This window comes from Sus scrofa, chromosome 16 (genome assembly GCF_054392235.1).
Source record: "Sus scrofa isolate SSC_HxYL_T2T_F1_AM1 chromosome 16, Sscrofa_HxYL_maternal_Yorkshire_Landrace_v2.0, whole genome shotgun sequence".
Classification (NCBI taxonomy): Eukaryota; Metazoa; Chordata; class Mammalia; order Artiodactyla; family Suidae; genus Sus; species Sus scrofa.
This window is the reverse complement of record NC_139398.1, coordinates 12,411,975-12,439,338: the sequence shown is the minus strand read 5'-3', so window position 1 is coordinate 12,439,338 and position 27,364 is coordinate 12,411,975. Positions and strand designations below refer to the sequence as shown.

Sequence of the window (27,364 nt, the reverse complement as noted above, 5' to 3'; positions counted from 1 at the left end):
TGAAAATAGGTGGAGACATCTGAACCCATGTAAAATAACAGTCTACTTCCAATGAGGGCTAATTTACCTGTGTCATATTTTCCAATTTCATTTAACTTAAAAAAAGCAGACTGAACAAGTTCTGCCAGTCTGGAAGCTGTATCATTCCCTCATTCAGTTCTAGGGTGTTTTTTCCTGTGTAATATCTACCTATAGTTGCATAGCAAATTACCCTCAAAATGTAGTGGCTTAAAATGACACACATTTATTATCTCACGGTCTCAGTGTGTTAGGAATCCGGGGGTGCTTAGTTGGGAGCCTCTGGATCCAAGTCTCTCAGGAGGTTGCAGTCAACCTCTCAGTCAAGATTGGGGTCTCATCTGAAGGTTGACTTGGGGGGGCTCAGGGTCATGGATCCACTTCCAAGTTCACACATGTGGTGGTTGGCAGGGTTTGGTCTCTTGGCATAGCCATCTCTTCACAGGGCTGCTTCACAAGCTGGCTTCCCCTGGTGTAGACAGCCTAGGAGAGCAAGAAAGAGTGAGAAAGAAGCCAGCACAGAAATCAGAGTCCTTCTACTACCTAATCTCAGAAGCAACATCCATCACTTCACCATCGTCTGTCCCCTGGAGGCCAGCCACTAGATCCATCCCACACTCAGGGGGAGGGGCTCACACAAAGATGTGATGAAATCAAAGTAAAGTTTCAACATGGTCATGTCTCCCAAAACATGCTACCAAATCTGTTCTTCACAGCTCATGTGCCAGTTAGGAAAGATGGCCTTCTCTGGGAGGATCTACTGATGTCTTTCCATAAACATAGAAGAAATAAAGGGTTAAAAGCAAATCCTGAGAAATCCTGATATGGCCCATTATTGAAATATTTACTAGGTACAAAATGCTTTGCTTCCACTTTTTTCCCTGATACCCACAGTAGTGCTGAAACAAGGAGAAAGCATCCTTTAACTGATTAGTGTCAGGAGGACCTCGGTCTGTGCCCAGCCCTGAGATGTTGCCTCTGTTGGTGCCATTAAGTGATGTAGTCAATGGGGTGGGCAGACTCCCTGCTAAAGGACCAGACAGTAAATATTTTTTGTCTTTAAAGGCTATATGAGTGGCTGTTACCACTCTTCAATCTTATCACGACAGCACAAAAGCAGCATTAAATAATAGGCATGGATGTGTTCCAATAAAACTTTACACCACAGGCATCAGGAAAAATTTCATTCACAGGTATAGTTTGCTGAACCTGCAGTTGAGAATAGCCTGTATTCTACTTCAGAATAAAATGAAAATTAGCAATAAAATTTAGCGCTGGTATGTTACTATTGCTAGTGCCAGTCTGTTACTATTTCCAACAAAGGCATTCAGATCACATGCATAAAATGCTTCACCATAAACATGTACAAACTATATTGAGTCCATATCAATAATCACCATCCGAGGAGAGGACGTAGGACCCGTGAATTCTCTTGTTGCCTGTAATCGAACCAGAAGTTTTGTGACAACTGAATCAACAGGGTGAGTGGGGTGAGTGCGGAAAGACCTGAAATTAGCTGATGTTTTCCCTTTGCCACCCGATTGATGAATTTCTACTTAATCAACTAGAACAGCAGTAACATTCATTTCTTTTAATTGATGACAAAACAAAAGTATGCTGTGCTGACTGTGAAAACCCCATCTGTTTGGAAGATACAGGTAAACATAAATGAAACAAAAGGCTCATGACAATAGTGAAGAAATCTGAAGTAAAGGTAGAGGAATAGGCTGGGTCAGGGAGATTCTTCCAAGTCTGAGTGCCTGAAACAAGAGTCAGGTCCATCACAAGTTCAAGAAAGTTTGGTTGAATCTTTTCACTCATGATTCATCCATGTAACTGGAGAAATACATTATTCTAAACAATGGACTAAAAGTTCCCAGTGCTTACCCTCCCATTTCATCACTTATACTGCATTTCAAAAATTCCAAACATTGAAACTCAATGTGCCCAGTTGCAGAATTTTTTCTTCTTTAGAGGAGGAATAGTGGTCAAGAGTCAGCAACCTCTGAGGCAGCATCACAACCCACCTTCCCTTTCTCATGTTTTCCATGGGAAGCTGTAAATCAGAATAATCTATGGCTGTAAATCAGACTCATCATATGTAAGGACAATATGGGGAATTGTTTGTAATCACAAAGCACTAATACTGGTAATCAATCAATGTCTTCTCCTCAACTGTGATCAAAAGTGAATTTAAAGAGATTTAGCTTTTAAAAGGGACATTGATGTGATGCTCATAAATCAATGAGTTAACTATTAACCCTCATAAGTGTCATGAAATCAGTTAATGATCCTTTTTGCAGTGAATACGGTTCTTAATCATTAATGCCACTGCATAGCTTCTCTTAAAATGCCCCGGCCAAGGCATCTCAACATGCAACATTCACTTTCTTAGCAAACTTGGGGAAAAAAGAAAAGAGATGTCGGAAATTCCAAAACGGCTTGAGTTTTGACTTCCTGATAGGTCTCTAAAAATTACAGGAAAAAATTACATTACATTCAGTAGTTCTCAAAATTTAGCGTGAGTGGGAATCACCCGGAAGTCTTACTAAATGGTTTTAGATTGAGTAGATCTAGGGTAGGGAGAGAACATCCATTTCTTTGTAAGGTCTCAGGTGATGATGCAGATGCTCCTGGTCTGTGGACCACACTTTGAGAACTGAAAAAAAAAAAGCACAACCTGGAAGTTGAGAATTTTCTTTTATCTGGCAGACAAAACTGAGGATGATAGCCTAGGGCAGACACAGCCTCTCAGGAGGCTCTGAGGACAGCTCCAAAAAAGGTAAGGGAGGAACTGGGATATATAGGGATTTTTGCAACAAAAACCAGGAAGCTGGAACCTCAAAAGTTTAACTTAAATAAAGAAAACCAGATTTCTCAAGTTAATGAATTGAGCATTTTTCTATATATGGGAAGATGCAAGAGTCTGGGCTCATTGAAATCATCCCTTTGATACTCACCTTACTCATCTAGGGCCTGTGCTCTGCTTTCCCATCCTGAGCCCTCAGGGTGCACTGCTGGGGGTTGGCTATAGTGGCTGAGGGCTTGGCCAGCAGGAAGCCCACTTGTCCCCATCCTGAGTTCCCTCAGGGCTCGCTGTGAGGGTGGCTGTAGTGGCTTGATGACTGTAACATCCTTTGTTGACTGATATGTCAGGTGATGTTTCTCATTCACAGAACCATTATTCTAAGGGAGTCTGCAAACTTTCAGTAAAGGGTCAAATAATAAATATTTAGGCTCTGCAGCCCATATGGTATCTATTGTAGCCACCCAACTCTGCCATTGCAGCATGAAAGCAGCCATAGACAATATAGAGAAGAATGCACATATCTGTGTGTGAGTAAAATTTTATTAAAAAACCAGTAGTGGGCTGGACTTGGTTCCAGGCTTCAGTTTGCTCACCCCTGCCCCAGAGGAAGAAGGACCTTCCTGGATCCCAAGGTCTGAGCAACGTCTACAAGAGATAAAGTGTATGAAAGACAATCTCTCCACATCACATTTTTTCCTGATGGGTCTTGCCTGACATGAATGGAAAACCAGAAATACCATGACACCTGAATTTTATCTTTTTTTTTTTTTTTTTTTTTTTTTGTCTTTTTGCTATTTCTTGGGCCGCTCCCGCGGCATATGGAGGCTCCCAGGCTAGGGGTCGAATCGGAGCTGTAGCCACCGGCCTACGCCAGAGCCACAGCAACATGGGATCCGAGCCGCGTCTGCAACCTACACCACAGCTCACGGCAATGCCGGATCGTTAACCCACTAAGCAAGGGCAGGGACCGAAGCCGTAACCTCATGGTTCCTAGTCGGATTCGTCAACCACTGCGCCACGACGGGAACTCCTGAATTTTATCTTTGTTTTTTTCTTTTTACAGCTACACCTGCTACATATGGAAGTTCCTGGGCTAGGGGTCAAATCAGAGCTGCAGCTGACAGCCTACACCACAGCCACAACAATGCCAGATACTTAATTCTCTGAGTGAGGACAGAGATCAAATGTGCATCCTCACAGACACTATACTGGATTTTTTACCCACTGAGCCACAATGGGAACTCCTAAATTTTATATTTTAAAATGTGTCCCAAGGAATTCTTTCCCCACTGTTTGTGCAGAAACAACACAGCATATCAACATCACAAAGCTGCAGACACTGGGGAGTTTAGGAACTACCACTGTCCCTTGTCACCATGCAGTTTTATTTATTCCAACCACCCAGAATAAATGCTTTAAGAAAGCTGAGGACTTATCTTCAATTTCTAAAAATTGCCTGGGCAGGGTAGGTCCTCAAAATTATCTGTTGAATCGAATGAAGTCTAGGAAATCAATAAACCCTTTCCTAGGCTTGAGATTTCTAAACTTATCCTCAGAGCCTCATAGCCAAGTATGACTCCTTCCCCTGGTCATTGTAACCCTGGGAGGGTAGGAAGGGCAGAGACTCCAGGAGGGAGGCTTGAGGCCAGCCTGTGCCTATCAGAACAAACTTGTGTGAGTGGGTGAGAAGAACAGGGTTCCTTTCCATCTCTCAACTACTATAGCTGCTCCTGGAATCTCAAGGACCACACAGTTCCCCAGCCACATGAGTGAAAATTGGAAGAGTTGGGGAAGAACACCATGGAGGAGCCTGGGATAAAAGGAGGGAGCCTATGGCAATTGATGGAGACCCTGGAGCGAAACTTGTGTCTCTTGGGACATGGCAGATTTTAGTAACAGAAAGGCCAGCAAGATGGTGTCAGATGGGGGTGACTGAGCGGAGAAGGGGCTGGAGAGCAAAACTTCTATGTCATGAATTCATTAGAGGAAATGTTTATTACATTTGATCTTAGCCAAAAGGCTGAGAAGCCATAGGAAATGCTTTTTATTGATGTGCAGTCTGCAAGTGTGAAAGGAGAAAAAGTAGACCCTCATGTCTGAGAATCTCCCAACAAGCAAAAGTTAAGATACTATAAAATATATAATCACTGTTGGTGAGTTAAATGGGTAGAAGGCCAGAAAAGTCATTTTGCAGCTTGAGTTATTAACAGTAGGCATGATTTGTGAACTAACACTATTCCTTACCAGGGGTAGGTGTAGGACCTGACGCAATTTCTTAAGCGTATTTTATAGCTTAGTGTTACACAAGGCATGGGGTTAAGGGTTACATCCCCCAGTGAGTAAACAATGGCTAGTATCTTTTGACCTCAAATTCCAGAAAAATCTGACGGAGAGGATCAGTAACATTTTATGACAAATAACAGAGCCTCATCAAATCCATGTTACTTGAGATCTCAGCTTGATTAGTCAGTTAACAGCACTCCCCATTTATTTAGCTCACTAGGTTGTAAATGTTCCCTCCACTTCCACTCATATGTCAGCACCCAGAAAGGTCATCTGGAGTGTAAAGCAAATAATGTTGCCCACTATCCAGTTCTACAAGGATCAAGACGTTAGCCACTGCAGTCACAGAGTGACAGAGCACCCTGGGAGGAATTCAGATATAAATGTTTTACTAGGGCTCCCAGCAGCTCTTAGCTAGACTATCTCCAATGCCTGACACTGTGAGAAAAAAAAGGACGTCTTTTTTTTTCTTTATTGGCCATGCCCACAGCACGTGAAAGTTCCCAGGCAAGGGATCAGATCTGAGCTATAGTTGCAACCTATGCCACAACTGCAGCAACAACAGATCTTTAACCCACTGCACCAGGCCAGGGATTTAACCCATGCCACTTCAGAGACTGTGAGGGATACTTAACCCGCTACAGTGGGAACTCCAGAAGAGGTCTTTTTAAACTCAAATAAGTAGACAGTTTATTCCAACTGTTATTTATAAACTAGTGAGTTTTATATTGTAATACCTGACTCATGACTAAGTTTTATTTATTTATTTTTTTTGTCTTTTTTTTTGCTATTTCTTTGGGCCGCTCCTGCGGCATATGGAGGTTCCCAGGCTAGGGGTCCAATCGGAGCTGTAGCTGCCAGCCTACACCGGAGCCACAGCAACGTGGGATCCGAGCCGCGTCTGCAACCTACACCACAGCTCACGGCAACGCCGGATCATTAACCCACTGAGCAAGCGCAGGGATCGAACCCGCAACCTCATGGTTCCTAGTCGGATTCGTTAACCACTGCGCCACGACGGGAACTCCTCATGACTAAGTTTTAAAATGAAAACTATCCAGGATAGACAAGAAGACGGACCCTAGGATTCCCTTGGGCTCAAGACCACTTGGGTGCAAAATTAGATGATTCCAGCAAAATTACCATTGGTATGAGGCCAATGAATCATTGATATTTTATTGGTATGACCATGTAGCAGCATTCTTTGCACCTCCAGTAAGATTGGAAAATATAATCACCCACATTGAATCCTTAACAAAATTCACTCAGCAAACCTTAAATGATATAGCTGTCAGCACATTATGCTACTGAATTCTGATGTTTCCATGAGGAAAAAAAGCACTATTACAATGTCACATGGCCTTTGCATTTCAAGGAGGCACCTTCACCCTAATTCAAACTGAACGTTTTGTCTTTACGCCAGATTAATCCTTTAATGTGATACATTTAATGACCCCATGAAAAACCAGATTTCTGTCTAATGATCCATTCCTTTGTCTTGGTGGTCTCTTAAAGAACTGGTTTGGTAATGGAAATTCTTGGCTTAAATTCTTGCTTATAACTTTAATGATACTAGTCCTATTACCTGTATTTTGTCTATTTTAAAAGATTGTCGTTTTTTGTATTATTCAATGTATAACAGTTTCTGAAAAAATTAGGGATGACTAAACAACTTGAAATGATTGACCAAATATGTAGTTCTACATAAGAGTTAAATGATTGTAATAGTATACTTCTAGATATGGGAAGAACAACAAGGAAGAATCCTTTCATGGACATGTGGTTCAGAAACGTTTACTGTGACTATCAACAGGGCCTAGAAATTGAGTGGCCTATCCATAGAATCCTCTCATGACCTAGAGATGAGATTTCCTAGTCCCATGAGACAAATCGATCATGAAATGCCTCCCAAATCTTGGTTGAATGTATAACCAAAAGGGGGGCCGGTAAAAAATTAAAAAAAAAAAAATAGAGTGCTGCCCATCGTCCAGTTTTACAAGGGTCTAATTATTAGTCGCTGCAGTCGCTGACCAAAGATGCACCCTGAAAGAAAAAAAAAAAAAAAAAAACAGGATTAGGCACCCTGAGCTTTAGAAAAACAGACCGCTCAAAGGAAGAGGTCTTCCTTATTTTAGGAAGAATTTTAATGAACCCACATTCTTACATCCTTTGGCTCACTTTTGGCTCAGGAATAACTGCATTCAAGTACTACTGAGATGTGTACTTGACTGTAGGTATTCTTGAGCCAAAATCATGTATGTATGGGCTCCCTCCCATCTGTTCAGATCAGTCCCATCAGAGCAACTGAGAGGCTGTTTCCCTTACTGTCCTCAGTAAGGTCCCTGAATAAAACTGAAACTAACAACGCTTACCATGTGCTTTTTTTTTTTCAGCCAACAAGAGCACAGCACTTGAATTCAAATAGTTTGAGGGCCAAGGATATTTCATGTTCTCTGCATTGGATCTTGAATGGAGAGCCAAATGAACGAAAGTTTTGGAGCTAGTGTATTAGTCAGGGTTCTCCAGAGAAAGAGAACCAATAGGAAATACATCTATATCTATATCCACAACCATATGCATATTCATATCTATCTGGATAGTCTGAGAGTGAGAGAGACAGAAGAATTTGTTTTAAGGAATTGGCTTATGAAATTAAGGGGGCTGACAAGTCTGCAGGGTAGGACAGCAGGCTGGAGACCCAGGGAAGAACTGCAGTTCAAGTTTGAAGGAGGTCTGCTGGCAGGATTCCCTTTCAGCTGGGAGATCAGTCTTTTTTCTATTAAGGCCTTCAATTGGTTGGATGAGGCCTACTCACATTGTGGAGGGTAACCTGCTTTACTTAAAGTCTAGGGATTTAAAGGGTAATCTCATTTTAAAAAGATATTCACAGAATCATCTCGAATAATGTTTGAGCAAATATCTGGGTACTGTGGCCTAGCCAGGTGGCCATATGAAATGAACCATGGCACAGAGTCATCCTCTGGCAGCATTTTAGAGATTGAAGATCAGTTTCTTCCTGAGGCTGGCAGAAGCCCTCTTCTTAATTCCATGAATTCTTCCAATATTCTGAAAATATTCAAATAAGAGTTGGGGAATTCCCACTATGATGCAGTGGGTTAAAGATCCAGTGTTGCCACAGCTGTGGTGTAGGTTGCAGCTGCAGCTCAGAATCAATCCCTGGCCTGGGAACTTCCATGTGCCATGGGTGCAGCTGAAAAAGAAAAGAAAAACTCAGAGTTGGTTTCTTTCTCTGAGGAGAAAAGAGAGTGGAGAGGAGGGAGGAGGGAAAAAGGAATGAGAGGAGAGGAGAGGAAAGAAGAATAATATCCTTAAGTGACAGGGGAGCAGTTAATACTAAGCCAAATCTAACCAAGCCTAGCCCAGCAGTTGCGTCCCCACACTATGGAAGCAATATCACATCAAGTTTTACCTCTTCTACAAGGAATAGTTTAAGTGTAGCCTTTCTTTTCCCAAATACTTCATGGTTCTTTGTTAAGGAGATGAATAGTCATGTTGTAAGCTTCTAGCAAGCAACTGAAGCTTGTATATTTTCTTTTATCTTTTCCGTGGCCCATGGCAGTTTATTAATTTATGTCAGTGAAAAGCTCAGTGCCCCAGAGGTTCCCTACAAACCTGAAGGATGGGCCTGGGATTTGCTTTATCTGGATTAACAGCAATCGTATCTCCCAAGCTCGGACCTTTTTCTAAAAATTGAGCAAGAACAGAGCTAGCTTTTCTGCAAACGAAGTAAGAACTAGATGCTGACTGAAGTCATTATTTACAGGCTTCTCTAGCCTGCAAAGTCACACACAGATACTTGAGCCTGAATGGAATAATTAATCAATTATGTGAAATCACTTGGCTGAGAAAAAAGATGGCTTAAAAAGAAACCTAGGTAATTTCAGCAGGGAAAAAGTCTTTAAATTTGTAAGGGAAAGTATTTGCCATCTCTAACCCAGAATTGTGAGAGAAAAGAAAACTGAGCTGGAAAGATCCCAAAGGTTACCTTCTGGAATCATGGCCAGATATATGCTTATTAATATACACTCTTATCAATTATTAGGCAACTTCAAGGTTATAATATTAAAGAAAAAATTAGTTCCTGTCCACTCTGATTTCTAATAAGAAGCTGAATTTACAAATAAGTTAATCTAAATCTATTAACCGTACTTAAACACTTTCTATCAGCTAGTTAATCAAGGTTAACAACATCGATGATAAGACATATTGACAGCATTACCTCTGACATATCACGTGATGAAAATGGTATTTCACTTATACTGCCTTCCTTCCCCCAAAGCCATAACCCCTATTTAACAACGACAGAAACATTAGACAAACATAAATTGGTGGACAATCTACCGGAGGAGAAAATTTAAGAGAATCCTTATCTTTTTTTTTCCTGGAAGCCTGGAGGGACATATAAAGAAGGTTGTTATAAGGGGTAAACTCCAGGATTATTGATAAGCAGTGACTTGCTTTCTCCTTTGGATATAAATAATACTGTTATTTAGATTTTCCAGTATATTGCTTTTGTATTATTTCAAAATGTATTCATAGGAAGTATTTATTGAAAGTAGTCAAAACTTTCATATGATGTACTAAAAGAAAGCACCACATGCAGCTCTGGAGGAAAAATACAGCCAAGAACCCTCTGTTTGAGACTTCTGACAATCTTCACTTAAAATCCTGTGAATTTGTTTTTCTAGTTCCATGGAAAATGACATTAGAATTTTGATAGAGATTGCACTGAATCCAAAGGTGGCTTTGGGCAGTATGAACGTTTTAACAGTAACCATCCTTCCAGTCCATGAATGTGGGCTCTCTCTCCATTCGTTTATGTCGCCTTCAATTTCTTTCATCAAAGTCTTGTAGTTTTCATAGTAGGGGTCTTCCACTTCCTTGGTTAAATTCCCTCCTAATTATTTTTTTGTTCTTGATGGTTTGCTAATAGCATGGGCCTTAAGGAAATTATGCTAGGTCAAAGAGAGAAAGACAAACATTGTATCATATCACCTACATGGGGAATCTAAAAAAAAACTGAACTCATAAAAACAGAGAGTAGAAAGATGGTTACCAGGGGCTGGGGGTGTGGGTGTGGGGAATGAGAGAGATGGTTGATGTACAAACTTGGAGCTAGTAGATAAATAAGTCCTGGAGATCTAACGCACAACATAGTGATTACAGTCAATAATAATGTGTTACAAACTTCAGAGTTGCTAAGAGACTAGATTTTCATTGTTCTCACCACGGAAAATAAATGATAATTATGTGACATGCGAAAGGTGTTAGCTAAAATGCTGAGGTGGGAATCATTATCGCAACATACAAATGTATGAAATCAACACATTGTACATGTTAAACTTACACAACCTTATATATCAATTATATCTCAGTTTTTCAAGCCCGTGAAAGCAGCCTTTTTGAAAAACGATGTCAACAGCATTATCAAAACTCTTAAGATTGCTCAAACTGCCTTTTTGAAGGCAAACAGTGTAGCAGGTAGGGTCTGTGGACTGGGAAATAGCTGTGGTGAGTGGGAAAGCCCACACAGTGGGGGCTGCTGCTGTCATTCTAGAGATCAGCTTCACACCCCTGCTCTGAGAACTAGCGAGGCAGCCTAGAAGGGAGCCCCTGAGGGTCCCCCTGCTGCCCTGGGCCACTGCTGGGGCAACACCACCTGGCATTGTGGTCCCAGCTGATTGTAGGGCTGACATCACCACTGACTGCAATGTGGTGATTGTTTTATAATCCAAATATTTTCCATTCTTATTCTGAAATCCATAAGTGGTCTGAAGAATGATCTAGAACAGCAGTTCTCAAAGTGTGGCCCAGTGACCCCTGGAAGTTCTCCAGATCGCCTCAGGGGGTCTGAGAGGTCAAAACTATTTTTTTCAGTAATACTGAAATGTTATTGTGCTTTTCTAAAATTGAAGTAGAGTTGATTTACGATGTTGTGATAGTTTCAGGTGTACAGCAAAGTGATTCAGTTATACATACACATATATCTATTTTTTCCAGATTATTTTCCCTTATAGGTTGTTACAAAATATCGAGTATTGTTCCCTGTGTTATACAATATATCTTTGTTGTTTACCCGTTTTATATATAGTAGTGTGTCTATATTAATCCCAAACTTCTAATTTATCCCTCCCCGCCAGCTTCGGTAACCATAAGTTTGTCTTCAATGTCTGTGGGTCTATTTCTATTTTGTGTATAAATTCATTTGCATCTTTTTTCAGATTCCACATGTAAATAATATCACATGATATTTTGCTTTTTCCACTCTTATACTCTCTAAAGTGTACAGGAAATCTTCCAGAGGCTACTTGACATCATATTGTAAGAGACTGAATGAAGAGACCAAGACAGGAATCCAGCTGTCTTCCTTCAGCCAGACCCTAAACCAGGATTTTCTAGTCCTCTGCCACACTTCCAGGCTCATCCTACTCTCAAGTCAGACTGAACAAATCATTGTCTTGGGCATGTGAACTGCTGTCCCAGCTCCACTTCTCCTCCGCCACTCCTTTATGTAGAACGCCCTATTTCTGCCTCTTGTTATCGGGAAAGGCTCACTTCCACTCTCCCCTTCTCTTGAATAGTTCATTATCACTATTCTACTCATGTACAAACCAGCAGCATTCTCTTTTTCTGTTCTAGAATATTCATCTCCATCTACCTTGCTTTTTTTTTTTTTTTTTTTTTTTTTCCGTCTTTTTGCCTTTTCTAGGGCCGCTCCCATGGCATGTGGAGGTTCCCAGGCTAGGGGTCGAATTGGAGCTGTAGCCACCGGCCTATGCCAGAGCCACAGCAACGCGGGATCCTTAGCCCACTGAGCAAGGCCAGGGATTGAACCCGCATCCTCATCGTTCCTAGTTGGATTCGTTAACCACTGAGCCACGACAGGAACTCCTACCTTGTATTTTAAAATAAATGTTTACTTTGATGTTCCTCTAAAATCTCTAAGTAGTTTGCTTTGGGTAGACTTCTGTTTAGTCCCTTAAAGTTTAGCAAGTGTTTTTGATATGCTAACATGTCCACTTCTTGTAAACATTCTAGAAAGGTGTGTTATTATCCCTACTTTTAGATGAGGGTGCTGAGACTCAAAGCAAATGGAGCTTCCCTGATGGTGCCTATTTAATATCTAATCAGGCTGAGTCTCAAACTTCAGTCTAGAGACCCCAGGACCCATGCTCAGCCGTTTCCAGATTCTCCTCCCCAGACTGGTTCCACCTGGAAAGCTGAGTAGAGGCTTGGCTTGAAAAGGCAGAAGTAACCATTCAGCATCCTTCTGTTATTCATCTGTTCCTTAGCTCTCTAAATGTGACACACTCACACCTGAAGTGCCTTACACACAAACACACACACATACATACACACAATTTAAAGGGAAAATGGTAAAATAATGTCCTAGTACCACTGAAGCCTGACTCCTGGATAGAGTCCTTAAAAAAAAAAAAAAAGAAAGAAAAGAAAAGAAAAGAAAAAGCAACAAAAATACATTGTTTTTCAATTTCAGATTTTAGGCTCCCTTGAGATGATTTTTCTTGCCGAAAAGCCTCTTTATTCTTGATGTCTTTGTCATGTTTATTTTATATACTTATAGCAATTCCTATACCCTTGTAAGAAATTTCATACAGGGAGATAAGTGCTAAGACATAATATTGAATAACTATTTGAATTCCCATGTACAATCGGCATTATTGCCTCCGCTATGGAACTATAATCACAGAGTGTGAAAGTAGCTTGCACAAGGTCAAATAATGAATCAGTGAAAGAGCCAGAAATAAAATTATCCCTACCTGCCACCCCCATTTCTCTGCTAAAACACAGTTTTTGTAAACAACTTACATAGCATTTGCAATTTTGTGGGAAATCAGTATTCATGGTTGTAGTACTCCCATCTCTTTTGCAGTTTCTATTTTCTAACTTCCAAATAAAGATAAGAGGAATATTTTGCTGAGACTCACATTGGTTCTTTCTTTCTTCAAATATCCTCAGCTAAAAGATGACCTCATAAGTGACTAAAATTGACCTCCATGTCCTTTACCAGCTGTTGAATTACTTTTGAAAAATGCCTCAAAATGCTTCTCAATTACCTGTGACTAACAAGTTGAAGCCAAATGAAACTGTAGGGGGAAGTGGGATTGGGGTTTAGAGAGCTGGCTTCTGCTCCCAGCATGCATTCAGTAGAGTGGTGTCCCATGGAAGTCCAACAATCTTTTCTTCTCCTTTTTGTTTGCTTTTGTTTTTCTTGGCAAAAATGGGTCAACCTGCCTTACTTCCAGAGTTATAGTGAGCTTACAAGATTACTCAGCAATTCGAGTAATATTTGAGTGTGCATGTCCACGTAAAAAGCTTCAAAGGGTGGTGTCTGACATTTATCCTCACCGTCTAGGACCGGTGGGGCTGGACACACACACATAAACGTGCTTATGAGTGAAAGGATCAGAAAAGGTTAGTGGCCATCTGTATTAATGTTATCTATATTCCGTAAATATTTTTCATTCTCTATGTGGACCTCATTTGCTACTCTTCATTAACATAACAGTTGGGAGAAATTAAATATATCTGTACTCCAGAACTACAGGGGAGAATGTCTATCGAATCCTTCTTCTGTGCCCACCCTGGTTTCTGGATGCTGGGCATGCAGCAAGCAAGATGGACAAGATCTCTCTCCTTGTGGGGCTGACATGTGACCATGCTACTCAGAGGAGAAAGACAGTAATGCCCAGAGATATAATGAATTTTGGTAATGCCCAGAGGCATGATGAAGACAAAGTGATGAGAGTCAAGTGCCCAGGCTGCCATCTTTAGCTTTGGCATCAGGAGCGGCCCTTGCAAAAGCTGACTCCAGAATGAGAAGGAGTTAATCATGCAAGAATCTGGGGGAGACGGTCCCAAGTGAAGGAAACTGGAGGCCCAAAAGGAAGGATTGGCTTGTCACATCTGAGGAGCATCCAAACGCCCACTGTGGCCAGAGGGGCTGTGGAAGATGAGTTCCTGAGGCAGGCAGGGCCCCAGTCACCCAGGGCCTGGTAGGGCTTGTATTGGTTGCATGTAAAGACACCAGCCACAGGGAACTGGATCTTGTAGGGGGTTGTGCTCCACACCACAAACAAAATGGAGCCAGGTCCACTGCTCTGAAAAACTGCCACAGAACCTCGAAGTCCCATCTCCTTTGGTCTTCCTGCTCTGCCACCTTTAGCATATGGCTGTCCTGCCTTTGGTTGCTTCGTGGTTGCACTATGACTGCTCTGCTTTCCACTTTCTGTCTGAAGTCATGGCAGTATGAACAGAGAGGTCTCTAGAAGGAAGGCTACTCCTCACATTAAGAATGCAAAAGCTGGAGTTCTCCTGTGGTGCAGCAGGTTGAGGATCTGGCATTGTCACTACAGTGGCTTGGGTCACTGCTGTGGCATGGGGTTTGATCCCTGGTCCAGGAACTTCCATATGTCATCGTCGCAGCCAAAAAAAAAAAAAGCAAAAACTTCCCCGGAAAACCCCCAATCAACTTCCACTTAGATTTCAGTGGAAATCTAAACCACCTCTAGCTGCAAGGGAGTCTGGGAAATATGGGTTTTTCTTTTCAAGCTAAGTTCTTTAAACAATAGTATTTTCTTCAGTAGGAATGTTATGGATTAGGCAAGAACTCTGCACTGTAATGAGCAGTTTGGATTCTCTTCTAGGTGGGAAGGTATCTGTGGGTAGGTGGGTAAGTGAGGAATTCTGCTTTGACATGTAAAACTAGGTATGTTATACCAGTGTCTGGATCTGTGTGGCTCAGAACAGGTCTCAGGCAAAGATATGGATCCTCTCAGGCCTCAGTGCAGCCCAGGATGACCGGAGCCTCCAAGGCCCTCAGTAGCTTGAGTCCTTCCTCAGAAATATCCTTTACCCCCGGGTTTCTGAGCAATGACATAGGTCACTGAATCTAAGATGCCATTGCTCTTAACGTGATGTACCGCTAAGGGAAAAAATGCTTCCAATTAAACTACAACACAATGTTTTAGAACTCTCATTTCACACTTCTTAGAAATGGTTCTTTTAGACTTAAAGACATAAGTTTTTAAGCATATAGCACCCTTGAACACACACAGAAAGGAAAATAGTAATACAATGAGTTTGGTTAGGTATCCTTAAAGTTTCTATTTAGAATCCAAATCAGTAGTGTCTGTGGATTTCCTCACTCTAGTCTATCAAGAGTGTTAGTGATGGACACTGATTATTAGAGAAATGCAAAGCAAAATTACTATGAGGTACCACTTCACACCAGTCAGAATGGCCATCATTAAAAAGTCCACAAATAGGAATGTAAACTGGTACAGCCACTATGGAGAACAGTTTGGAGATACCTTAGAAACCTACACATAGAACTTCCATATGACCCTGCAATCCCACTCCTGGGCATATATCCGGACAAAACTCTACTTAAAAGAGACACATGCACCCGCATGTTCATTGCAGCACTATTCACAACAGCCAAGACATGGAAACAACCCAAATGTCCATTGACAGAGGACTGGATTCGGAAGATGTGGTATATATACACAATGGAATACTACTCAGCCATAAAAAAGAATGACATAATGCCATTTGCAGCAACACAGATGGAACAAGAGACTCTCATACTAAGTGAAGTAAATCAGAAAGAGAAAAACAAATACCACATGACATCACTTATCTCTGGAATCTAATATGTGGCACAAATGAACCACTCCACAAAAAAGAAAATCATGGGCATGGAGAACAGACTTGTGGTTGCCAAGGGGGATGGGGAGGGAGTGGGATGGACTGGGAATTTGGGGTTAATTGATACAAACTATTGCCTTTGGAATGGATAAGCCATGACCTCCTCGTGTATAGCACTGGGAACTACATCTAGTCACTTATGATGGAGCATGAGAATGTGAGAAAAGGAATGTATATATGTATGTGTGACTGGGTCACCTTGCTGTACAGTAGAAAATTGACAGAACACTATAAACCAGCTGTAATGGGAAAAAATAAAAATCATTTAAAAAAAAAAGTGTTAGTGATGGGGCATCTCTTAAGAGTGTTCCACTAATGATTTTGGATTTTCTTCTAAGCAGGTGACACCTGTCTGCAAGTTTTGACGTGAATGCATGACAATGACAACTATATCACAACTTCTGCCTGGCCAATTTCTATCCTGCTAGTAGTGCTAACGCTAACCCTAACCCTAAACAAAATGCACATTGTGTGCATTTCTGTGTGTGCTGTGATGCAAAGTGTTTAGCAGTGCTGAGTTAGATATCTGGGTAGGGAGGTCAAGGGGGCAGTGGGGTATGGGTGTGGAGCTTAATGGAGAGGCAGACATAGAAAACTGGTTTGAAGATTTGAGATCCGTTAAGCACATGGATGACAGTGGGCCTGCCTGTAACCACTGAATCAGGTCTACACAGAGAAGACAGCTGGTGTTGAACCTTGGGATACTCAAGTGTTTATAAACCTACAAGAGGAGCAAACCAATTCAACTGAGAGTTAGGAGCCAAGCACCTAATTCAAATACTGGGTGTCTAAGGAGTGATGTCCAATCCCTGAAGCTAAGGAGAAAGGGGATGGTCCCCTAGGGCAAGTGCTGCTGAAAGGTCAAGTAGGGTGAGAGTGGAAGAGTTATCACTGGATTGGGCAGCATGAAGGTCATTAGTGACCTTGGCAGAAGGACTTCCTGGTTGGTGGTAGACTCTGTAGAGCTGAATGACAACCAGATGTACGGGACTGGGTTGAGGAGTGAGAGGGGGTGAGGTGCTTTTTGAGCAGCTGTGTTGTCAAAGACAGAGATACAGACAAGAGAGGCAGAAGTTTTTCCTTTTCTAAAGACATTGGCCACGTCTGAACGCTAATTTAGCAAGGCTGGATTCATGTCACAGGAGAGGATACCTCTAGCTGCAAAATGCTTGAGATGGTGAGAGGAATGCAATCCTGGGCACAAGACCAAAGGGTCAGCCTCGGACAGAATCAAGACTCATCGCAACAGAGAGATGACAGACAGGGGGAGCAGACACAACCTTCCAAGAACTTGGTCCAAGCTTCACAGCGCTGTCTTCCTTTCGGGGGGGGGGGGAACTCTCCCGTTTATAGCATCTTTTAACAAATCTCTGCTCTGCTTGGGCCTTTTGTCGGTCCCACCCGGGGTCTCACCTCCGCACTTAACCGGTCCTTTTAGCTGTGAGCTGGGTGAGGACATCTGGCAGACTGGCCGGTTACCTGAACACACATCAGCCTCTTGGGCGCCCCTTACTGATGTTCAGTTTCTCCTCCACCGTCACCGTCTATCTAGCGGGTTGGCTGAGCACCGTTCACGGAAGTGCCACTCTGCTCCCGGCGTCTTTTCAACCTCCAGCGAGTGCTCCTGCCAGCACCAGTTCCCGCCTCTTCGAACCGCAAACGCCCCGCCCCGGTCCCCCTTCCTTCTCCGCCCTCGGCCACTGCCTTCAACGTGGCGACGACGACTGCGCATGCTCAGTACCTGGGATGCGCGACGGCTGGCGGGGCGGGGTGGGCGCAGTGACGCCACTGCGCAGCCGCGGACAGGCGGGACCGCGCCACGTCGACGCGCAGCGGCCGCGCCCCCTCTCGGCGGCCTGGGTCTGTTCGCCCGCGCGCGGTCCCGCCGCCTCACGCGCGCGCCTCCCTTGCTCCCCAGCGCTCACGCTCGCGCGCAATTCCCTCTCGCCGGCTAGCCTTCAGCCGCCGACGTCTCGGCCCCTCAGAAAGCCGGTCGCACCATGTCTTCGCCTCCCGAGGGAAAGCTAGAGACGAAAGCAGGACACCCGCCCGCCGGTACTGACTCGTTCCCAACTTTCTCCCCTCTCGTGGGTCCGGAGGGCGGGCTCGAACCCGCGGGCACGGGGCGCGGAGCGGGGCGCCGGGCGGGGGAGGCCGCCGGCCTGGGACGTGTCTGCTCTTGGGGTCTAAGTTGAGCCCAGCCCCCGGGCGGATGAGACCCATCGCCTTAAGGTGTGCGAAACATCGGAGTTGTATGCAAATGAGTGTCTTGAAGGAGTCCCGTTGAGCAACTTACACCCCAAAGTTTCGGCGGTGGCTACTTACTTAGAATGTACAGATGTTTTTAGAAAACAAGTAGCTGAAACTATTAAAAAGCAATGTTTTTAGCGTCATGGTGATGAGTGATTGTAGGCTGACAGCTTTTTTTACTGACTAAAGAACCAAAGGAACGGAAATCATTTTTATAGTTAATCAACCAGTATGACTCCCCTCCCCCCTCCCCCGCCCCGTTTCTTTCTTATGCTGCTCTTCCTCAAAAGTGGTTTTGGTTTTTTTGTTTTTTGCTTTAGCACATCCTGAACTTCTGAGCCAAGGAAGTTAAATGCAGGCAAGAGTCATCTTTCTTAGCATATGGGACTCTTAAGCCACCTTTATGTTCTTACTGTCCCCCCCCCTTTCTGAGCAGAGTTCCTGTTTGCTGTTTCGAATCTACCCTTACTGGGCGATTGCCATTTCTCTCCTTTGGAGTGATGATGTCTCCATATGGAAGGGCGCTGGGAAGGAATCAAAGGTGACCGGGTCCCAGAGTCCCAGTCACTTCAATGTGTGGGATTTTTAGGGTGTTCATTGCACACGTTCATTGGAGTTACCAACTCAGACTGCTGGTCACAGAAGCCTTAGCCAAACATGGCTGCTTTTTGTGGAACATTTGTGCCATCTTGATTAGAGGAAAGATTCCCCTAAGTTCCACCTGCCATCCCCCCCACAACACACACACACTATAGGCCACTAATTCTCTGCCTCAATGGTGGTGAATATAGCAATACCTTAGAGCTGTCGCATTTCAGAGTAGGTGATACTTTTCAGTGGTGAAATAAGCTCTCAACAGCAAGACTGACGGGCAGTAGGAAAGAAAAATGGCTAACTGATGTGTGAGAGGCTAGGAATTTTAGGGAATCGTTCCACTGTAATGGAAAATAGACCTTGGGGACCTCTGTGTCACGTTAGTTTAGGATGAAAAAAGAACTTCAGAGTCATTTCCATTAGCAATAACTCTGACCTTTAATTCCTACTGCTGCGGGTCCATGGCCAGCCCTTCATTTACACTTGTGGTCGTGGACCATGTGGCAGCCATCTGCCCTTGGAGGCCTTGTCCCAGGGTGGTGAGTGACATTAGCTGTATGTGTTGAACTGACACCAAAACAAAGAAGCAGTAATTAAATTGCATGTAGAGACAGCCATATGGAGATTTTTAAGATCAGAGGTATAAACTGTATGTATTAACTCCCTGGGAGAAATTTCATAAAGGGCTCTGATTTTCTTTGAATTGTACACAACTAGGCTGTGTGAATTACAAATTAAACATCTCATTTATTCCCAGGGAGAGAGGAACCACTGTTATTTGTGACAGGGTAGCAGGGAACTTGGGTTCTAAGTTTTGAGGCTGGTCGCTTCTCTAGGGCTCAGTTTTCCTAATCCTTGAAATGGGAGGTTTGGGCCAGACGATCTTTTCCGGCAAAGGAGTGGGGCAGGGCTGTCTTTGTGCTGTTGCTGTCACCATTAGGATTGGATCCTGAGGGCAGTTAATCCCACCCACAAACTCAAGTGACTTCGAGGCAGGTTCTTTAAGCCTTTGGGTCCCCAGTCCAGCAGAAGCTGATTTAGAAGCTGTCACTGTCTTTCTACATTTCCCAAGGCCGGTCACACTCGGCTAGAGTTAAAGGAAGGACCTGGCATCCTGACGCAGGGTGCAGGTAAGAAAGAGACTTTTTGTAGGTTGCAGTATTTTGCCTCTGAGTCAACACCCTCAGATATGTTTTCCCCTGTGGTACAGAGGCCCCTGTACAGAAGCCTTTTTTTGCACTCTGGGCAGTCTTGTTTACTCTAGCCTGACCAGAGAGCAGACAGTTCTGCAGAGTAGGTGTTTAAAGAAAGAAGGAAAAAAGGAAGGAAAAAAGAAAGAAAGAAAGAAAAGACAACCACTATAATAAAGCATAATCATCACGAGTAGCCAAGAGCCCCATTCATAAATTAAAATAAAGGCCTTAAAACTTTGGGAATGCTTTCATAAAGTGCATAAGTTAGATAATAAGAACTTGTGCTGAAATCTGCAATCAAGAACAATAAAATTCTCCCTGTCTCTCTTCATGTTCTTTTGTGTTTTCTCATTCCTGCTGTCTGAACCAGATGCTCTCCTTTGCTTCCTAAGAACATCCATCCCCTTCCCTTATGGTACTCACCTCCACCTGTCTACCTCTTTGCTCCTTGCTTCCGGGGCTGGGTCCTGCTGATGCACAGTGCCCAGCAGAGAATACTCAATCCACAGCTCAAGTTTCTCCAGAACCTCTCTTCTCCATGGCACGTGGGTCCCGCAGCTTCCCTCCACCTCTGAGCTGTCCCCAGCAAAAACTCATGGCGCAGGTGGGACTCTTAGATAGCATCATCATCGTAGAAATGGTAACTAATGTTTTCTAAGTGTTACAGCATGCAGGGTATAGGGGAGGCACAAGAATTTCCCCTTTACCCTTCTAGACTGGCTGAGACTCCCCTGTGATAAAAGAGAGATTAACAAGAGAAAAACAAACAGCAGTTGAATAACATATATACCTTCTGTGTGCATGGGAGAGACTCAGGAAAAATGAGTAACTCCCCAGCCACCACCTTAAATACCATCTTCAGCTAAAGATGAAAGATGCCACCAGAGGAGGCAGCCAGTTATGGGAGGGTGCCAGTTATGGGAGGCTACCAGTTAAGTCATGGTAAACTGGAGTAAGGTGATTGTGTGGGGGTAAGATTCTCTTATGATTTAGTCATCCTTCTCTTCCAGGTACAGAGAGATACACTTAAACGTGGAGATTTCCCTTATAAATATGGGTATCCCGAAACAAAGGGGACTTCTCGGTATTCAGCTTTTCCTTGGGTGCTTTTTCTTAATCAGCTCAAAATAATACTTAGGCCAAAGAAGTGTGTTTTAGAGTGGCATACTCCACCATCCCCCTCACTGGGAGGGTTCTCAGAGCTTGGTACTAATTAGCTAATTCAACCAGCAGTCCCCTTACAGTTGTGGTAAAGAGGACAATACCATCTTTTGAAACCAGCCAAGTTATTTAGAGTGTTGCTGACTCCCCAGGGCCAGTGACTTGACAGGGGCCAACCTGTGGGACCCTGCCTGGCTTCTTGGCACCTTGGCCACCCTTCTGGATTGGGGGCTACATTACTCTCCAGCTCCCCCCCCCCACCCCCCACCAGGTGTGAATTTAATGGGGCTTCTGAAGAACAAAGTCAAGGGCTGTGCAAATAAATGCAAAGTTCTCTCCCCCATGGCTGGCACAGCAGGGTATCCTGGAGGTGCAGTGGCCGCCAGGTCCTCTGTAAAAGGGACCAAGTCTTAATGATTTGAGACCTCACCACTGCTCTTGGGGCCAGAATATCTGCAGAGAAATGGGGCAAGACTGCTTGTTTTATGGGAGTTCTTGCAAATACAGATTAGCAGAGTGAGGTTCTGTTTCATCCAGTGCTGGCCATCTAGGCGGAAGGAGGGAAATGGTGACAAGTCTCACTGTTACTCACTGTGCCAGTCTTGTAAATCTGTGGTGGCAGTGGGCATAGCATCTCTTTGTTAAAGACATTGTGCTGGCCCCACTTCCCTCCACTTCCCAAGGGAGCCAAAACCATGTCAGTAAAGATCTCATAAATCTAATATGCTATGGCTTTGAGCGTTGCCAATCTGTCGTATGGTTCTCTTCAGTGCATAGACTTTACGAACTGGGTCACGTGGAAATAGGAACACAAATCTATTAAAGTAAAATGGGAAAGAGACCACTTTGGTCTTCTCTAGCAATTTCAAAATAATGCACTTCGCTCTTCTATCAATGCATTTAAAGGGTTGGGGATGATACCTCTCCCTGAATTATTTCTCTCGAGAATTTTCGTATTACTGAGGCCACTCTATTGCTAGAAGGGCACGACGGATTCAGTTTTTATTGTATTAACCTCATAGTCACAGGTTTGCTAAACTGCCCCCCATCACCACTGTCCTCCACCCAGTCACTGATCAGCACTTGAAGATACAGAAGAGAGGTCTGCCTGCGCTCCTTAACCTGCCAAGAAAAAAGAGAGCCCTCTTGGTTACTGACTTTTTATCTGAAGCTTCCGGTCAGGGTGGACCACAGCACTGCTGAGATGTGTTTTAGGTGTCCCCTCTGCGGTCTAGTTCTTTGGGTGATGGCCACCTCCTCCCAGCTTCTGTGAGATTCCTTTTCATTTCAGACGATGCCCCTGCACTCTTACTTGGTTTTGTGAGTCTCTCCCCTTCCCGGCTTCAGCAGGCCTTTCCTTTGCACAGGGACTCCACACTGTTGTCTAAAGCACCGTCTTAGTTACAGTTATATTGTATTGTATTGTATTCACTTGGAACAGACAACCCAAGATCTCAGTGGCTGAATAAGTCACGAGGTTTATTTCTGTCCCTGGTGGCCCTCCTACGAGGAAGAATGCAGAGGGGCTCCTGCTGTGGCTCATCCACAGTGGGTTAAGAATCCCACTGCAGGAGATGGGTTGCTGCGGAGGGCCAGGCTCGATCCCCAGCTGGCGCAGTGGGTTAAAGGGTCGGGTGTTGCTGCAGCTGTGGTTTAGATTCAGCTCTGGCCCAGAAACTTCCATGTGCATATTTAAACTTTTTTTAAATAAGTAAAGGAAGGAAGGAAGAGTGCAGAGACCCAGGCCTCTCCTGCCCAGCGATTCCACTATCTCAGTGCGTGACCTCTGTGGAGGGGACTGAGAGCACAGGCCGTGGGGTCTTGCGGTGCAGCCTGCAAGGGGCAGGTGTCACTGCATTCGTTTCCTAAGGCCGTTGTAACATCATAACAAATTGAGTCGCTTAATTTATAGCACAGCTGTATTATCTTAAACTTCTGAAGATGAGAAGTCCAAAAATGCGTCTCCCTGGGCAAAAATCAAGGTGTTGGCAGGGCTGGTTCCTTCCGGAGGTTCTAGGGGAGAATCTGTTTTCTCAATTTTATCCTGCTTCCAGAGGCTGCCTGTAGCCTTCATCCCATCCTGGATATTAATCCACCCTTGTCATGCAGCTCAGCACATTCGCAGGTTCTGGAGACTTGGGTGTGGACATCTGAGCAGGGGGTGGGGGGCGGGCATTACGCTGCCCACCCGGCTCTTTTTGCTGTGTTTGGCCACAACCCAGGTAAATGGCCCTAACCGAGCTGCAGAGGAGGCCGGGATTGGAGCTGGGATTGCTGGACACTGTCTCATTGCCTGTCCTCAGGTGCCAGGTTCTCCGGAGGATCTCTGGGCAGGGATCCTGCTTTCCCCAGGACTTTCTGAAATCAGCCTCCCTAAACTCAAGGCTTACCCCTACAGCTGCCTCCTGTACTCCTTGGCTTCGGCCCAGTCACTGACCTGCCGGGTCCTCGTCCTGGTCTGGTCACCATGCAGTCTGTCCTCAGGGTCACAGCCCTATAGCCTTGGCAGACTCAGAGAGCCTGGAGGCAGAGTCATGGCACTGGAAGTTCAGAGACTGCAAGTCTGTCAGGGCTGCAGGGCTTTGGGTCAGGCCTCTGAACCGCATCTCCTTTGAACCTCTCCTCCTCATTGCCACCTAGCAGTCTGTGACTCTAAGCGCTTTCTCAGAGAGGGAACCCTCGGGAATCTATCAGGGACTTTGAGCAGAAGCGTTCCTTGTACTCAGAAGCCTCCATGGGGGATGGAGCTCCCGGGGTCCCCATAACTCACTGTCTCTCTCCCCTCATCCTCCCGCTTCCCCTGGACAGGACCCCTGCCTCAGGCCCACCAGCCCTCCTGGATGAGAGTGGTGGCTTCCTCGCTGGCGGAGGAGTCTCCTCTCCTGGTGGAGCCCGTTCTCTTTGCTAGGCAGGACCATATTGCTTTGTCCTGGTCCCCCCACTGTCCCCCATCCCCGGGGCCATCCAGCCCCCTGTCCATGTTGCTGACCATCCACTGCGTTGCTTTACCTGAAATGACCATGTTCACTCCTAAGCTGCAGCTCTGCGTGTCTCTGCTCTGCTTTTCTTTTATTCTCACTCAAACAATTCTCAGAGCCTTTCCTCTCTTCTTTCAGGTGGATTTGCTTTCCTTTGAGTCACATTTCAATGGCTCTTCTCTACTGGGACAAGAACAAAGGAAGCTTCAGCTTAGAAGTCCTGGACAGTGCTGGGGGGTGTGCAAGGCCGCACCCTGGCTCAGGGCGCTTGTACAGTCTGGGCAGACCCTTCTTGTGCCCCTGCCAGGCTTGCAGCTGGGGGGCTTTCCAGCCTGCTGTGCAGTGTGGGTCCAGAGCAAGCTGGCACCCCAACATCTGAGGAGAGGCCCGGCCGACCCAGGGGATATGTCATCAATTGCTTCCTCCACCCCCTTGGCCCCTTGGGCAGGAAGCTGCTCTGAAGAGCTTTCTACATCAAAGGCACTTTCTTCCTGGCCTTGAACTTGCCCACAGGCTGTCACTTGTGTCTCTGAGGTGCAGTCATGCTCTGTTTCCTGGAAGGTTCAAGTGACGAAAGGCCTGTGGGCTGTGATTAAGGGCGCAGGCTACCGGGGTCAGAACTTGCTGGCTGTGATTCCAGGGCCCCTGGCTGCCCCTCCTGGGCTGGGGCGGGGAGGGGTTCTGCATCCCAGGGTTGCTGTAAAGGGAGGGAGCTCACAGCCAGTGCTTAGAACAGTGCCTGGTGCAGGGTGACATGAAGAGCAGCCAGGTGGAGGGGCTATCCAGGATCTGCTATTCTCCAGAAGCTTCCTTAGGTGGTGAGGCACTAACGACAGGCCTGGAGGTGGTCAGCTGAGCAGGGCAGTGGAGCCTCACATGGGCAGGCTCTTTGCAGAGTGTGTCACTTACTCCTCCACAGCCCAGTACACAGGCCCTGCCACCCCTACTCTGCCCTGGAGAGACTGAGGTGAGGAGGCAGTAAACTACCAGGGACTTGAACCCTTGAGGGCTCTGTGAGTGCTGGATACTAGTTGTCAGAGCCCGTTCAATATGAGTAGTGGAAGATTGAGCATTGGCTGGAACTGGGCCCTGATGGAGGTGTTTCACGGGGGCTCATTCATTTAGTCCTCAGAGAGCCCCTGGTGAGGGGCATTGCCATACCTTCTTCACAGACAGGGGACCCTGAGGCAGAGAGCCGGCCACTTGCCCAGAAGCACACACACACAGGCACTATTGGTATTTGAACCCAGGAATCTGGCTCCAAGACCTGAACCTCCACTTAGTACGCCTGCCAAGAGGAAGCTTGTTATTCTTAAATTTGAAGCTCTCATTTGAATAGCAACCACCACCACAAAAATCTGAGTTCTTTTATTCTAATGTCTCTCAGAAAAATTCTTATATTTGCAAAGATTTCTGCAGAAATAACTCTATTTCAGTATTTATTTATTTAATTAATTTATTTTTTATTTATTTTATTTTTTTACAAATGATGAATTCCACTGACAATGATAAAACAATGGATATGTGCTGTCATATTTTTTGGCAGTCGTGCAAGTGAAAATGAATCTGTCTCTGCCGTGAGTTATTATTATTATTGCCACTTTTATTGCTGCGTTAATCACCACACATACTGTGAGGGATTGATGAAGTTAATTGTTTTTATAAACTAAATTAAATGAAGTGCGAATGAGAGGTGACTGGGTCTTGACGTGCATACTTACTTCAGAGGAGTGGACAGGCTCCCTGCAAGCTTCCCTGGACTTGATTATTTCCAAAGTCACCTTGATATTCATTGTCTGTTCCTTTTGCACTGAGTTGCACAAGCTCTTTACTTTTAGCCAGTTTGTAGAACACACCTGTGAGTTCTAGTTTTAAGGTCTTGTGTCAGTGCAGCCAAGTTGAAATGACTCAGGTCATTTTTAAATGATCTGTATTAGTTTGCTCAGGCTGCTACAACAAAATGTCACAGAATGGGTAGTTTGCAACAACAGAAATGTATGTCTCCATTGGAGTCTGGGAGTCCAAGATCAAGGTGCCGGCAGGTGTAGTTTCTCCTGGGGCCTCTCTCCATGGCTTGTGGATGGCTGCCTTCTCACTGCATCCTCGCTTGGTCTTTTCTATACCTGCCTGTGTGTTCCTCCTGTGTCTTCCTGCCCTGTCTTCCTCCTCTGATAGGGATGCCAGTCCTATCAGATTAGGGCCCCACCCCTCAGCCTCATTTTAACATAATCACCTATTTAGTGGCCCTGTCTCCAAATACAGCACTGCCTGAAGTTTGGGGATTAGGTCTTCAATGAATAAATCTGGGGAGACCATAGTTCAGCCCATAACAGCACCTTTAATCAATTTCTAATGGGCATGGGATAGGGTGGGATAAATGGAGGAGGAAAATTAATTTTAAAAAGACATTCAGGACTTCCCATCGTGGCACAGCAGAAATGAATCTGACTAGGAACGATGAGGTTGCAGGTTCGATCCCTGGCATCTCTCAGTAGGTGAAAGATCCGGTGTTGCCATGAGCTATGGTATAGGTCGAAGACACAGCTTGGATCTCATGTTGCTGTGGCTTGGGTGTGGCTCGGGTGTGGGCCAGCTCAGGTGTAGGCTTTGATTCCACCCCTAGCCTGGGAACTTCCATATGCCACGGGTGCAGCCATAAAAAGACAAAAAATAAAAAGTAAAAATAAAAAAATAAGAAACATTCAGCGGGACAATTCCTTCAACCTCCTTTGGCCAAAAACATTTGGCCAAAAACATTCGTAATCTTACATTTCAAGAGAGTGAGTAGAAAAATTATCTTAAATGTATTACAGACTTTTAATTTCAGTCTCCATTTCATAAGATTTGGCAGGCTACATAACCCGGGAGATCTTGATAAGCTGCCTGCAAATGTATTTTTGTTTTCTTCTTATTTTTTCTTTAATCTGAGCCCAAAGTGGGGGAAATGCATAGGCACCACTCCTGAAGAAGAAACTAAATTGAAAAGAATTCATGAGCCTTGTGCCCACATGAGGCAGGGAGTGACCTGGGGTCTCTTCCTCTTATAAGAACACTAGTCATGTTGGATTAGGGCCCCACCCTGAAGGTCTCCTTTAACCCAAGACCCTGGCTGCTCCAAAGGCAAATGCACAGAGAGAGGATGCAGGAAAGAAACTGTCCAGCAACACAGTGGGATGGTGAGGAGGCTGGTCTATTTTAGCCTGGCCTCCAGATGGAGAACAAAGTCCTCTTGAGAGTTTGTAAACGCGGGGCTGCCTTTCCATGGGCGAGGACTTCAAATTTACACTGTTTGGCCATTCCTGTTCTGAGAATCTGATGTAGAAAGG

At 44.7% G+C, this 27,364-nt stretch overlaps 1 protein-coding gene and 1 long non-coding RNA gene across 3 annotated transcripts in view; one reads left to right on the top strand and one right to left on the bottom strand.

The window, feature by feature from the left end:
* Positions 1–221: 221 nt before the first annotated feature.
* Positions 222–17,594, bottom strand: LOC146395437 (uncharacterized). Of its 2 annotated transcripts, none has more exons than XR_001300876.3 (2): positions 17,276–17,594; positions 222–501 (listed from the first exon to the last, which is right to left on the bottom strand). It is a non-coding gene; the product is annotated as an uncharacterized LOC146395437 (long non-coding RNA). The 2 variants fall into 2 exon arrangements; XR_014830777.1 differs by having other exon boundaries at positions 17,342–17,594.
* A 160-nt stretch (positions 17,595–17,754) lies between these two features.
* Positions 17,755–27,364, top strand: part of DAP (death associated protein) — a 71,653-nt gene continuing 62,043 nt past the window's right edge. The window contains exon 1 of the mRNA XM_003134178.6: positions 17,755–17,917. Coding sequence (XP_003134226.1) covers positions 17,863–17,917 — 55 coding nt within the window. The 5' untranslated portion in view covers positions 17,755–17,862. The remainder of the gene's footprint in view (positions 17,918–27,364) is intronic.